Source organism: Cynocephalus volans, chromosome 4 (genome assembly GCF_027409185.1).
Source record: "Cynocephalus volans isolate mCynVol1 chromosome 4, mCynVol1.pri, whole genome shotgun sequence".
Taxonomy (NCBI): domain Eukaryota; kingdom Metazoa; phylum Chordata; class Mammalia; order Dermoptera; family Cynocephalidae; genus Cynocephalus; species Cynocephalus volans.
Window position 1 is genome coordinate 47,622,467 of NC_084463.1, and position 14,323 is coordinate 47,636,789.

Sequence of the window (14,323 nt, forward strand, 5' to 3'; positions counted from 1 at the left end):
CTAGGAGAAACTCTGAGCTTTTCCATCCGGGGATGAATCTCCAGGACCATGCTCTGGGGCTGGGATGAGCCAGCCCTCAGCAGGGAAGACATAGGCCGCCTGGGTGGCCATGGCATATAAGGTCTGCACTGCAGTGCACAGAGACCCCCAGAGCTGGGCAAGATCAGAGAACTGCTCCCTGGTCAACGGAGAATGGATTTGCTGGGCCTGTACCTGAGCTATGTCTTGATAAATGACCTCACACATAGCACGCAGGAAGGTCACCAGGCTTTTCCGAAGTGGTGGTGGGTGGTGTCTTAGGGACCCAAATCTTCGCTTCTTGCTGTGCCCAGTGTGGGCCCCCTGCAATTCCCAACTGTGGATGTCATAGGTCTCCTCAATTTTCCTGAAGTTCACAGGGTCAGAGGCCTTTGGTTTCTTTTCTGAAGTCAAGCTGTGCTCATCTCCTAGACAGTTCCCTGGGGAGGAAGCAAGGGAGTGAGAGACTTGCCAGAAAAGTCTCCACAGACCTCATTCCCAGGATCTCACCGTGCACCTTCAGGTGAACTCCACTTGTCTCTCCTCCTCCTTCCTGACCTTCTGAGTCTCCATAATGAAATGAGGCTGAGCTCCTCATAGGTACCAAAACACTCTCTGAGTCCCAGGATCTCTAAGACCCTCTCAGACGCTGAGAAACATCCTTTCTGCCCAAGCCCTGTATAAGTTTCCTGCTGGTCTGCTCTCAGGACAAAAAAGGACCTACCTGTTCCATCTTGGCAACTGTCCTTGGAACTGATTTTCCTCTTCCTGGACTTCCTCCCATCTGAGCTGGACTCAGATTCTGTGGATAATTGAGAGTTTGAGGGAGTGCCTACAGCTGAACACCTTAGCAACCCTGGTCCATCCTGGACACACAAGCAGCTGAGGCTGCACCCAAAACTCAGTGCTCTTTCATTCTCGAGTCCAGGATCTGTAAGGCCCGGCCTGCCAAGAGCTCCCAATTCCATGCCCAGGGGAAACTGTGTTAACCCATCCCCTGTCCCTTTCCCTCCCTGAGAAAATCAAATCTTACCTGATCTGTCAATGCTGTTTCCAGCGTTAAGCTCAGTTTCCTTGGAATTCTCCTCCTCATTCAGATTAAGTTCTGGTCCTAGAGGAAAAGGGAGCTTAGGTGACTGGCCTCCTCTTAGGTCCTCAGAGCCCCCTAGTCTGTTCCCGATCTGTATTTGTGGGTCATTCTCTCAACCAAGGCTGTTCAGTCAGTGTCAAGTGTAAATGGGAAGAATATGCTTCCAAGGGATAATTGCCACATTTCTCAAGGCCCCTGGAGAGTGATGACTCCTTTCCCAAGCCCAGTCTCAAAGTTAAACTCTACCAAAGAAACATCCTCACTGTCCCTGAGTCTACCTTCCTTCCAGCCTCCACATGAACAGCTCGAGTCCGTACCTCGCCTCTGAGTGCAGTTCTCACTGGAATGTAAAGACAGAGTCTTGTGTTTCTCTTCAGATGGTTTCTCCTCCTCCTCTGAGCCACTTTCTTTAAAGGAGAGTTGTTGGAAAGAAGGCTGGTCAGTGCAGTGCTGGAGGGAGCAGTGAGGTTCTGCTTCTTCCGTTCCCGACTCCATGCTGAAGTTCAAGTGCAAGGTCCTCTCTCCTGCACGTACAGATGCGCAGTGGGGGTCGGCCTCCTGGGCCTGCCTTTGATAAGCCCCTCAGCTGGGCGTGGCTCACTCCTCCTGGCTGAAGACACTCCTTCCTCCTGCCACGCATCGGCACCTCAATAAGGAATGTTGGGGATTGTGATCGTACTGGGGACCTAGACATGGGTAAAAGGACATTTTTGAAGGGTTCTGTCATAGAGTCCAAAAGCAGGATAAGTAGCCAGGGGACACAGATACAGGAAGTCAGGAGACAATTTCCATCTGATTTCTGACTCGATTCTCACCCAGAAGTATTTAAGACCCTGCACAGATTTCAACATGCAGAGTGACACAAACAGTATATTGACATGTATATATATATACGAGGGGTCTTCAAAAAGTTCATTGACAGAGCTTGTAAAACCAAGGTGAAGTGTTCAGATCCCCATACCATCCAACTGCCAAAACCAAACCAAACCAAAACAAAACAAAATGAAACAAAACAAAAACTCATGGAAAGATTTGTATTATCTTTTATTTCTACTTTTTCATAAATTTTTTGAAGTACGCTTGCATATTTTGTACATAAAGAAAATAATGTACAGTTTTAAAATTGTATACATGTTCAATTTTCTCTAATGTTTGGAAATGAAAAATACCAAATTATAGGGGTTTTTTTTTTGTATTAGATACACACGTGTGTAATAAAATAAAAATACAGGAAAAAATACATACGAAATAAAATACTCCTTTCTGTCCTAAAAGGGGTGGAAAAAATTAGATCAAGTGTGATTTCATGGATGTCACTACGTTAGTACCGATGCTAACCTAATCAACCTCTGATTTCAGAGGCAACAAAAAGCCCAGCTGGAGAGGAAAACTTTCTCTCTGCCACAGCATTTTCTGGTCATGCTGGGAGCGCCGCTGTGTTCTGTTGAATCAGCATTTAAAATCTGAGATAGTAAGACAGGTGGATCATGATTCCCATTCTTGTACCTTTGGTGATTTTCTCTTGTTTTCCTGATTAAAGTTGGTTGTGGATATGACTATTGCATCATCAAATTTCAGACAACTCATGGACCACTTGTCTGTGTCCTGTCCTAAAAAACCAGTAGCTACATACAGAAGACCCTTAACCTTTTCAAGCTGCCTGTGATTGATGCTGACTCACTGACCTCCCTCCTCCTCAACCCAAAGAGAATTTGAAAAACCATCAGGCCTTAGAACACTTAGCAAGGACCAGTAGGTGCCCGTGAACTGCTGGGGTGGGGCCCTTCTCCACAACCCTTGGGCTCTAATAAAGAGAAGAGAAACTTGAAACCAAGGAAGCTTCAGCAACTCTAGACCTCAGGGTTTTTAACAAGATTAACAGAAGTGAAGCTCACAGACCTTCAGTGCTTCCTTCATTCCAAAACACAAGCAAAGACTGTGTCCTTGCTTCCCATGACCCAGGTGGGGACAAGAGGTGAGACACATTTAGACACATAACATGGTTGGTTCTGCAGGAAAGAAACACCACAGAGGAAGATTCCACTGTGGAAGTTTCCCAGGGAACTTCAGCTAAAGCATCAGCAAAACCGAGGGGTAATGAGGGAATCTTACGACTCTCTGATGGTGTTTCCTCCCTGGTTTTCTGCTAATTGCTCTTTACAAGTCTCCTGATTTGCTTCATGTCTATGCCTGTTTTAGTCTGTTCTCTGTTTCCTATAAGAGAACACCTGGAACTAGATAATTTATAAAGAAATGAAATGTATTTCTTACAGTTTTGGAAGCTGGGAAGTCCATTGTCCAGGAGGTGCATGTGACAGGACCTTCTTCTCAGTGGGAACTCTCTACAGTTCCTGTGGTGATACAGGGGAGCACATGAAAATGAAAATGAACATGGCATGAGCAAGAAAGCTAACCTACAATCTCTGGCTCTCCTTATAAAGCTATGAGAGCCACGCCCATGATAACTCGTTACTTCATGAGTCGATCAACCCACTAGTGTGGGCACAGTCCTCATGATCCAATCACTGCACAAAGGCCCCACCTTCAAATACTATGATTGGATTTCTCACTCTTTTAACACTGTTACAATGGAGATGAAGTTTCCAATATATAAACTTTTGGGGCACACATTTGACCTATAGCAATGCCCTTCATATGTAGGTATTAAAGGTCTGGATGACCACAAAGATTTTTCTCATATGTGTACTTTTCTTTGTTTGTTTGTTTGCTATTATTTACATGTGTACCAACACCACGGTGCATGTGCTCAGGTGTTATTATCAGATGCCTTCCAGTGTGACAGGGCACAGTCCAGCTGCCTGGCCCCTTTCAACAGCAAACCACTCAAAAGTCAACTGTTGTTGGAGTTGGAAGTCAGCTGTTGTCCAGGAATCCCAGTGATCTGAGGAGAGATGTTGGGCTAAACTATCTCTCCAGCAACCTGAAGGAGAATGACCAGACTGAAGCCATCTCCCTGGTAAACCTGAAGAACAGCCGGACCAACACCATCTGAAAGACTCTCCTTTACTGAGTTTTTTTATGAGGGGTCTGAGGGAATAGAATTTGAAAAATGAAAAGCAGGAGGGAGGGAAATGTGCAAGGGGCGAAGTGCAAAGTCTCTCCAAGACTCCATCTGGCTTCTGCTCCCATCTTTGCTGTTATTTCAGGGTCTGGATAGTTTGTTCCTTCTGGCAAGTCTGCAGCTTCAGGCTGGCTGGAAAACAAACTTTACATTAATGTGAATAATATCATCTTGTCCCATAACCAAGTTTCAAAATGTTAAATAACCACAGGATAAGAGGGAACTCAGAGAAATGCATTCTAAGAAAAACACTATGTCCTTTTAAAATCTTTTAAAGCCCATGATGTTTTAGGTCCCAACATGACTTCAGTCCTGCTCACACCAACACCAGAAAGTAGAATCCTATTTGCAAGAGCTTTCCTTTTTCAACTCTCAATGTCTTTTTTAGTTCTCGTTCCATAGACCACTGGCTGTTTATACTCCCTACAAGCATGTACAAGATGGTGTGTTTTTACTGATTGTAACAAACCAACAAACAAAAACAGCATTAGGAAATGTTTTCTTTTTCAAACTGATGTTCACACAAAACACATATATTTTGTAATTTACTTTTTTCAATCATAAAGTTGAATTGCTTCTTTAAGTAAAATATGATCATTTGTGTTTCTATACTGAGTTTGTTTTTATTCTTCTTTGAGAGGAGTTTCCAATATGTTTTATTTTATATCATCTCTCCCACATCACCTTAGCAGGCTGATGCCAGTTTATACATCCAAGAATACACCTGTCTTGGATCTGATCTCACAGGCCAGCCACCTGTCACGAAACCTGAGATGAGATCCATTTACCTGGCAAAGCCTCAACCAAGTCGTGTACTGGGTTCTCAGCTCAGGGAGAGCTGAAGGATGGGGGGGTGGATTTGTTGATTGGCCCCATGCTGTACCCAAGCACTTTAGTCAGAACCCAACCCTCATTGCCAGGCTGACAGCCAACAAAACTCATGATGTTCACCAGCCTGCCACCAAGACACCTGTCCTGAGCCACCTGTTCTTCAGTCTCTGGCACAAGGCTATGCTGATATGGATGCAAACCCAGCTCTCTGCCTGCCAAGCATAAATGTGGCCGACTCCACACTGAGCATTCAGGTACCAAGCAACGGGTCTTCCCAGGTTCCCAATCAGACTTTCTAGAATTTCCCAAAGATATTAAGACTCTGCCCTTTCAAGACCCCCCCACCCCCCCAAAATTAGAAACAAGACCTGGGAGCCATCCAGACTTTCCTGTCTCCTCCCTAGTAAAAATAGACTTTGACCCAACCAGACACCCTAATTGGCCACAGAACACCAGCCCAGATGCTGAGCATTAACCTCCTGTCTCCCCACAGAAGACCTCACCTGAGTCTCATCAAAGCCTACACTGTTCCCCAAGCTTCACTGTCCAGACATGTTCCAGAACAATCCCTCGGAACTGTCTTTATGAGATGGGACAAGGCATGGTGGGGCTCCAGGTTCAGAACAGCTGCCTCATCCTCCCTCCTTAGAAGTCTCTACCTACTGGTCAGAATCCTCACATCTTACAGGGCTAAGCCCATGTCCCAGTAAGTGTCCCCTAAAAGAGCCTTCTGGTGTCCTCCTACTCTGAGGAGAGTGCCCAGGAATAAGAGCCTCTACTGTAGGGAACACTCGGCTTTCACTCTCTCATGACTTGGCTGCTGCCTGAGGAGGGAAAAGCTATGCAGGGAACAGCCTGTGTCTGACACATCAGAGTTTCCCCAGATGTGGTGACTGTGCAGACTGTGAAACCCCACATAATGCCTGCGAGGGGTAGACACGCAGACATTTCCTAACTAAAGTACATAAATTTAAGTTGAATTTAAATAAAACATTATAATGCCATATAAAATTATTTTTATATTAGTTGATTTTATAAGACAACTGAGTTAAAATTTGCAACAGCATTAAAATATAATGTTTATAAGAAGCTATGAAAAACATCTATAATTAGTGTGTAAATGACTGAATTTTGGGTAACTGTAAAATTCACCTATGGGTGTAAAAGACATCTGTTACGTACTTTACAAGACATCTACAATTGGTCGTCCACATCACTGGGCACCAGATTTGAGGATTCAACCAACTGCAGATCAAAAATACCCCCAAATCAGTAAAAATTATAATCCACCAATAAAAGTGGTAGAAATTTTTTAAAAATACATCTGGCAACTATTTTCATAGAATTTACATTCTACTTGGTATTATATGTAACCTAGAGATGATTTAAAGTATAAGGGAGGATGTGTTTAGGTTATATGCAAACACTACCCATTTAATGTACGGTACTTGAGTATCCCTGGATTTTAGTCGCTACAAGGGTCCTGAAACCAATTTCCTGCAGATGCCAAGGAATGACTGTACTGCATATTTTAAGTGCCTTTTCTTCCATGGAGTGCCAGAGTGGTGATAACGTGTTAGAAACTCCTGTGTTTTCAAGCATAAGTCCCCATCCTCTGAGAGTCCTGAGAAAGACAGCAGATTGGTCCTGGAGTCCTCATGAAAGGAGGGGGTGGTTTCATTGGGTGTAGTATGTGCGACTCAAAACCTGGGCGTGGAGGCAGAGCAATACCAGGCGGGGTGTGTGGGGGGTGTGGGCAATGTCCACCAGAGCTGGAGGATCACGTGGGGGTATGTTGGAGTTTTAAGGGACTTCTGCTGCTGCAGGTGGAAAAAAAGGCTCCTGGCAGTCATAGAACAGGTTCTAGCTTCATCCAAGAGGCTACAGTTTCATTCTTTCCTTTTTCTTTTCCTCTGGCTGCTTGAAATATTTCTCATTTCACATTGAGTCTGTGGTCATTAATAATCAACTCATTAATTAATCAGCAGCCACTTCTGCAGCCTGCCTTGTTGCAAACTGGGTGAGAACACACTGCTGTCTCTGTACAACAGTGATGATCGAATTCTCTCTGAACTCAGTAATTGTAATGCCCGGATTACCAACATCTACTGTGGTGATAATCTTGACCTCTCGTGGGTCCAGACAAGGCACGGTCAAAGCTCACTTTAAAAGATTGTCTGCAAAATGGTCATCGATTCCAAAATATTGGCCTTTAGTATTCTGATCACCAAAGGTATCACCTGCATCTGTAGGCTTCTCATGTCTGCAAGGACCCTTCTCTTCTCTCTTGCACTTTCCTCTCACCCAGAGGGAGCAAATGTGGGGCCAATTCTTTTTTACAGTAGAATGCGGTCCGGGACAGCCTGAGCAGCCTGTCACAGGTGGATGTGGCTTTCCCCAGCACATCAATTGGCTGTGTTCCATCAATAAGAAATCTCTTCCTTCATATTCTGTGTGTGTTTCTTTTTTATTATTTATTTATTTATTTATTTTATTTATTTACTTACTTACTTACTTAGAATATTCATGAGATACAAACCTAATTGTCACCCCTCCTGCTCATGATGTGAGGGCCAGATTCATACGCGTTATGTGCGTGGTTCTTTTTGTTGATATTTGACTGTGGTATGTCATCTTAAGACAGTTACATCATGAACCTGAGTGAGCAGACCATACTCTAGGCCTAAGAGGCGGATAGGACAGACATTCTTTAATTTACTGCAGGTTTGACACACTTCAGTCTTCTAGAAATGCTTGTGGACCCCAGGGCACCAGTGAGACACTGTAAATAGCCTGGGGCTGGCTGTGCTTTCTTTTTTGTCCTTTTATTTGACTATTAAGATATATGGGTTTTTTCCAAGGCATATCTGTCACAGAATGAGGAAGTTCACATCCTATGAGTTCTGTCTGTTGTGGGTGTTGGATCCCAGACATGTCACCACCTTGAGAGTATCCAGAGGCAGTGATAGCTTCTGAGGTGGGAGGTAGGACCACCACAGTCTCGTCAGGCCCAGCCTTTTCAAAGGAGAAAAATTTATAGTTTACTCTTTTATGGAATCAGGCCCACCCAGAAAGCCCCTGTTTTGACTAATTTAAAATTTTATCTTTGATTACATCAGCCAAATCCCTTCGAGGCTACACTTAAACTAGCCTTTGGGTGACTGGAACAGGATGTGCCTGACTTCCACTAGGGTAGAGATTCTAAAGAATCTGAACCCCACATCCCCAACTGTAAAGTAAGCCTGTCAAGTCTACAAATGCACACCCACGATTCCTGAATGTATTTTCTACTTCACTGACAGTTTCTAATCAAACAGGAAGCATCAAAACCCCAGCCTCTAGCAGATTTTTTAAATTCTGAAATTAAAATAGTTCAGGCATTAAAAGTCTTCCCCATGGACATAGCAATAGTGTTCTCACAGGCCACCCAGCTTTACTATCCTTGGATCCAGACCAAGTGTCCTTACAGAAGTTCACTGGTTGGAGGGGATTGTCTGGGCTGTCCAGGCTTCTGGGCCTGTGGTCGTGGTGCGAAACTGCCAGCCACATGTGCCTGAACCCACTCCTGCAGGTGACTGACTTGTCAGTGGAGTTCCCATGCCAGTGGGTCCTAGCTGTGTCCCTCTGTGATTCAACACACAAGTCAGAGATTCTGAGTTGACCCCCCTCCCAGGTGAGAAGGTTCACTTCTGTCCCAGAGGTGAGATAATGGGGACTCTCCAGTGACCAGCAACTGGTTCTCACAGTGTTCGTATTCTTTGTGAGAAAGCAATATGGTACAATAGGCTAAAGTTCTAGTTATTTTTCCTCTTTTTAGTCATTGTAAAATACATATATTTGTTCTTCCCTGTTTCCTGGCACACAGCTCCTAAAATCCTAGAAATTGTGGGATCTATAAGGTGTCATTTGTATGCTAATGAGATGATCTGTGGTTGGGGAACCCTAGATTGCTTCAGAATGGGGACCAGAAAGACCAAGGCATGACTAGAGGGTTGGAATGTTCATCCCAACCTCCTGGAAGGGGAGAGGCTGAAGGTTAAGTTGATCACCAATGGCCTATGATTTAATCAATGATGAATATGCAATGAAGCTCTCATATTAAAAAAACAAAATGAAACTGGGCTTTGCTAGCTTAGGCATGGCTGGATACGTGGATATTCCTGCAGGGGGTGCACCTGCACCTGCAGAGGGCATGGAAGTGCTAAGCTCCTTCCCTTATCCCTCGCACAATTCATGTTTTTCATCTGGCTCTTTATCTTTAACTTTGTAATATTCTTTGTAGTAAAAGACTCAACATATTAAAGTGTATCCCCGAGTCCCCTGAGCAGCTCTGGCCAATTATTCAATCCTGAGGAGGGGTTGGTTGGACCCCAGGTTTGTATCCAGTCAGTTGGAAAAGCACATGACAACTTACTACTTGAAACTGGTGTCTGAAGTGGGGGCAGTCTTGTGAGACTGAGCCTTCAATCTGTGTGTCTGAGGCTCTGCCCAGGTGGACAGTATCAGAATTAAATTCTGAAATTCAATTACAGGTTGCCCAGCAGGTGCCCATCACAGAACTGGTTGTTGGTGGGTAGAAGTTCCCACACATATATGAATGTGTGTGCCCTCCCCTTTGTGTTAGAAATGAGAGAACTGTTTGTGATGGAGAGGTTCAGGGGAAGAGACCTGCCCCACCACAGGGTGACAACACTTGGGCAGGGGCTGAAAAAGAGGGGGTGCCCTGAGGACGGTCCTCAGCCTAGGATCTCCTGGAAGTGGGACACACATGTACACCCGCACACTCAGGGATTTTCATAACTGTATCAAGTGGGCACATGCAGATTTCACACTACAGTCTAGGTGTAAAGTCCACTTGTTCCCTTGGTCAGCTCCTGCTTGTGTGCCTGGAGACAGGAGGTCTACACTGCTATAGGGGGAGTGGCCACTTGTGGCTTGGATTATTGGGTCACCCTTGTGCCTGTTGGGTCCCTGCAGTGGATGCTGTAGCCTGAGTGCATAGGGAGCCTGTTCCTTCAGGTTAGAGGAGTTAGGGGTTGAGGTTTCTGCCACCATGGTCATTCCAGGGTACGTTCATGGGCCGCCAATGCTGTATTGGGGAGCCAGAGGGGTAGGAGGTGTTTAACAGGAGCTCTGCTTTTGTTCTTGGCCTCAGGACAGAAGTGGCTGGCTGGTTCTGGGTGGTGGGGGCTGCAAAGCCCCTCAGGACCCTCTATTTTCAGGGGGTCTTTTCCTCGAGTCCTATCCAGTCTTGACCCACCTGAGCTTATGAGAACAGAGGAGATGGGGCTCCTTCAGATTGTCATGGCCATAGAGGTTGGGATGCTGGCATCAAAAGCCACCGAGCCTGCTCACTCAGGTGTGTGCAGTAGCTGTCCCTCTGCTGGGACTCTGCTGGCCCCACCCCCAGTGTCTGCAATTCAGGGCACCTTGAGCTCACTCCCCATGCCCGAGATGGGATGCTGAGATCCAGAGAGATCTGTCCAGATCCGTCTTGCACAGGAGTTTTTAGCCTTCAGCATCCTGGGCCCTCAGAAGCCCCCTGTGATTCTCAGATTTGCCCGGCCTGGGCTCTGGCTGCTTCTCCATTCTGGGCCCATCTTGACCATGTTCCTACCGCCACCATTGCATCCCAGAGTGCCCACATGGTCCTTCTTCCTTCTGCAGAAAGTTCTCCTCCACCCACCCAGGATGGAACCAGACCGTGTGTGCCCCCTTAGGTGCTAGAAAGAAAAGAACTCTGTCTGAGGAGGAGGCTTGGGTGAAGAGGGCAGCGTTCCTGCCACCCAGTGATGATACTTAAGCTGGTCCTGCACAGGAGGGCACTGCCTTCATCTGGAATTTGACCCAGAGGCTCCTGAAATGCCAATGAATGTCTCCATGTGGCATTTCCTTGCCTTCTTGGCAGCCAGCTGTGGGGTACAGCTCCACAGATTTCACAGTGTAGTCTGGGTGTAAGGGCTGTTTGTTCCTTGGTCAGTCCCTCTCATGTAAATCTGGGGAAAAGGAGGTCTACACTGCCACGAGTGAGGTGGCAGCCAGTGGTACGGAGCTTTGGGGTGCACTTGTGAATATTGGGGCCACAGAGTGGCTGGTAGAGGCCAAGGATATAGGGAGACTTTTCTTCATGGTGCCAGGTGTCCTGGCATTCTGGTCATTCCAGGGTGTGCGGACCTCTAGTGCTCAGGGCTGATATATTGCTGCCTACCTGTGAGATACAGGGGGAGCTTTGGGGGAAGAGGAAAGTTTTCCTACCACCCAATGATTACCCTTGGGCTGGGCCTGGACAAAAGCACACAGCCCTGGTCTGACATTCAGCTGAGGGGCTCCTGGACGTGGTAGGGATGATCTCCTGACATCCATTCCCTGGTCCATTCCCTGACAGTCACTGGCAGAAGGGCTGGTTGGTTCCTGCAATGGATGTGTGTGTATATGTGTGTTTGGGGGGATATAAATATAAATATATACACACAGAGGACTTTCCCTAAATACATATACATGCATATATTTATAGATAAAGAGAAAGTCATTGCTGCACCTGTCTCTGAGTGAAGTACCCAGGACTGGTCGACAGGACCGTGCTGTGTTTGGAGCAGTGGCGATGAACAGGCACCAAGGCCTGAGACCTTGAGGGGCCTTGGTCTCTGCAGTCTAGTGCACAGTGGACTCCTTTTTTCTCTTGGTCAGTTTCTGTAAAGCAAGTGTAAGGAAAGAAGGTCTACTGTGCCACAGGGGAAGTGACACTCAGTGGTTTGGACTTCTGGGGCACACGTCTACATTTTGGGGACCTGGGGTAGCTGGTAGAGGCCAAGAAAGCAGGGGGACTTTTCCTCCTGGTTCAGGGTGTCAGGGTGTGGGGTCCTGATGCTCTGGTCACTCCAGGGTATGGGGGCCTCCAGTGCTCAGGGTGAGGATTCTGCTGCTGCTGCATGGTACCAGCTGCCAAGCAGGTGCTGGTGCACAGGCTGCACTGTGCAGTGGTGGGGAAGCAGAAAGTAGACAGTGCTTGGAAGGAGCCACGCTACTGCTCATGGCAGTAGGAGAGAGAAGGGGCTGGCTGGTTCTGGATGGAGGGGGTGCCCAAAGCCACAAGGACCTGGTATTATCAGATGGTCTACATTCAAGTCTTCACCTATCTTGATCCACCTGAGCTTTAAGGAAGAGAATAAATGGGGCTCTTTTTGGCTGACCAGCCCTAGAGGCCCACAACCTCGCAGGGAAGAACCAAACTGGCCCTGAATCTCTGAGCTGCTGTAGGCTCAGGGCTGGAAACCTGGCCTGTGGCCTTGAGCTCTCAGCAGCCTCCTGGCAAACACATGTGCAGTTTGCATCCCCAGCTCCAGACTTTGCAGTCCCAGCCCCACTCCACCTGCTGGTCTCAGGGGCAGTCCTGTTCACAGGGCCATCCAGTTGGGGAAGCCAAACCTCAGGATTCTGCTTCTTGCCTAGTTCCCTTCCTCTGTCAAATGTATCAATGGCCAAATGTGTTTGTCAAGGTTGGCCCCCTTCCGAGGTGCAGCTCAATTAGGAAAAAGAGGCTTCTTTTACCTGGCACCCCAGGTATCTCCAATTCAGTGACTCATCTGACCCTCCCACCAGGGCTTCAGAGATTCACCTAGATCTGGCCAAATCTGCTTGCTCAGGGGTGCGTAGCCATCAGTGTCCTTGGCCCCACTACTCCAGAATCCTCAGGCCCTGGCTGCTCCTCTATCTGGATCTCACCTTCTCCCTCCCACACTCCCACTGCCACCAGTGCACCCAGAGGGCTTTGACCTAGCCCTTCCCCCTTTCCTAGGACAGTCCCTGCTCAACTCATCCAGGACCAGGACTTGATCTTGTGGGCCCTTTTCCAGTGCTCAAAGGGACAGAACTATTTCTTTAAAAAAAAAAAAAAACATGACATATAATTTATTTTTTATAAAATTGGCAGCTTTATGGGTAGATAGGTATGTACATATATGTAAAAATGCTATCATTGTGGGAGGATTAGCTTTCATAGGCTTATGTTCAATGATTTCATCAAGTTGCTATTTTAACTTTTTCAGTCTTTTTTCATTACTTATTTACTACACATCCAACTGCCTTCAAATTTGCTAGAAAGGACAGGAGTGTAGACGTGATCCCCTTAGACCTACTCTTGATTCAGTGGGTTCCAGCTTGTGCACTGTCCGGATTGCCAGGGAGGTCATGCTTGTGATGATAATGCTTTAGGTCACCAGAATTCACCAAAGGCATCCACTGCCTGGTGCCCGGTGCCCCCAGAGGCTGTATGGAGCTTGGAAACAATCATTTAAGCCATTAAGTGAGAACAGAAGTTAAGTGATGCCCACAGGACAGAGAAAAAAGTTCCTTTTTGGTTTCCACATGGTTGGTACTTACTCTTGTGTTAGTCTGGCTTCCAAACAGGATGTGTTCCTTCTACATTGTCCTCTTTTGCATCACACTGATTCTGCCCCCATGGGAAGGAGGCCTGGATTGCAGTGGTGAGGAGGACCCCATCCTTTCTTCCAGCTGCTGCCCTGGTGAGCTCTGCAGCGTGTCGAGCAGAGCCCGAAATTCTTCCTCACTGAGCGGTGGTTCGGGTGGTAGAGGGGCTTCCTGCTGTGGATCCAGATTCACTACAGGACACTGTGTGGGCGCAAGGGGCCATCTCAAAGCTTGAGGTTTGTGCATGATGCTGGTCTGCCTGCTCACGAGATGAGATGGCTTCTTAGCTGGTACTGGCTGCTGCCACCACACGGGTGACTGGGTGTGTGCGGGCTGCTGAGGTGCCTTTTCTCCAGATTCCTGCTGGACCATCATGTCCTGGGCTCCTCACTGCACCACTGCATGAGGTGGGATGTGCTGAGCCAGGCCCTGTGAGTGTTCCTCAGTGTTATCTGTTTGAGGCTGCCCCTTTATGGGCAGAACTGCCCGGCCAGTGTGCCCATTGTCCTTGTCATCCCGGCACTTTCCTTGGTATGCACACCAGAAAGGAGTCTGAGTATGTGACAGCCCCCTCCTAGAGCTGGTGCCAATGACGTGTGACTCATAAGTGTCAGAACAGGTTGAGAGAGTTCTCCTGGCATAGCCTGGGTGAGCTGGAGCATCATGAGCCTCAGTGCCTGCTCATTCAGCCCCCAGAGGGATCCCAAAGACCAAAGGACATGTGGGATGGAGGAAGAGCTGGCACAAATGACTTCTTGCTGCTGAAAGAAGTGGAAGGAAGAAGATGATGGTCGCTGCTTGGGGCAGTGCACAAGCCGCTTTACTGCAGCTGAAAAGTCAGGCGAGGTCTCTGCTGTGGACCTTCTGCCAGGGAA

The 14,323-nt window shown here is 47.1% G+C and overlaps 1 protein-coding gene and 1 pseudogene across 1 annotated transcript; both read right to left on the reverse strand.

The window, feature by feature from the left end:
- Positions 1-1,603, reverse strand: LOC134376099 (protein FRG2-like). The gene is made up of 5 exons (XM_063094773.1): positions 1,426-1,603; positions 1,052-1,129; positions 743-820; positions 243-458; positions 1-128 (listed from the first exon to the last, which is right to left on the reverse strand). Exons 1-5 carry the CDS (start codon positions 1,601-1,603, stop codon positions 1-3), a joined length of 678 nt encoding a protein of 225 aa, XP_062950843.1.
- A 4,994-nt stretch (positions 1,604-6,597) lies between these two features.
- LOC134376101 (pre-mRNA-splicing factor RBM22-like) lies at positions 6,598-13,210 on the reverse strand (annotated as a pseudogene).
- Positions 13,211-14,323: the final 1,113 nt, after the last annotated feature.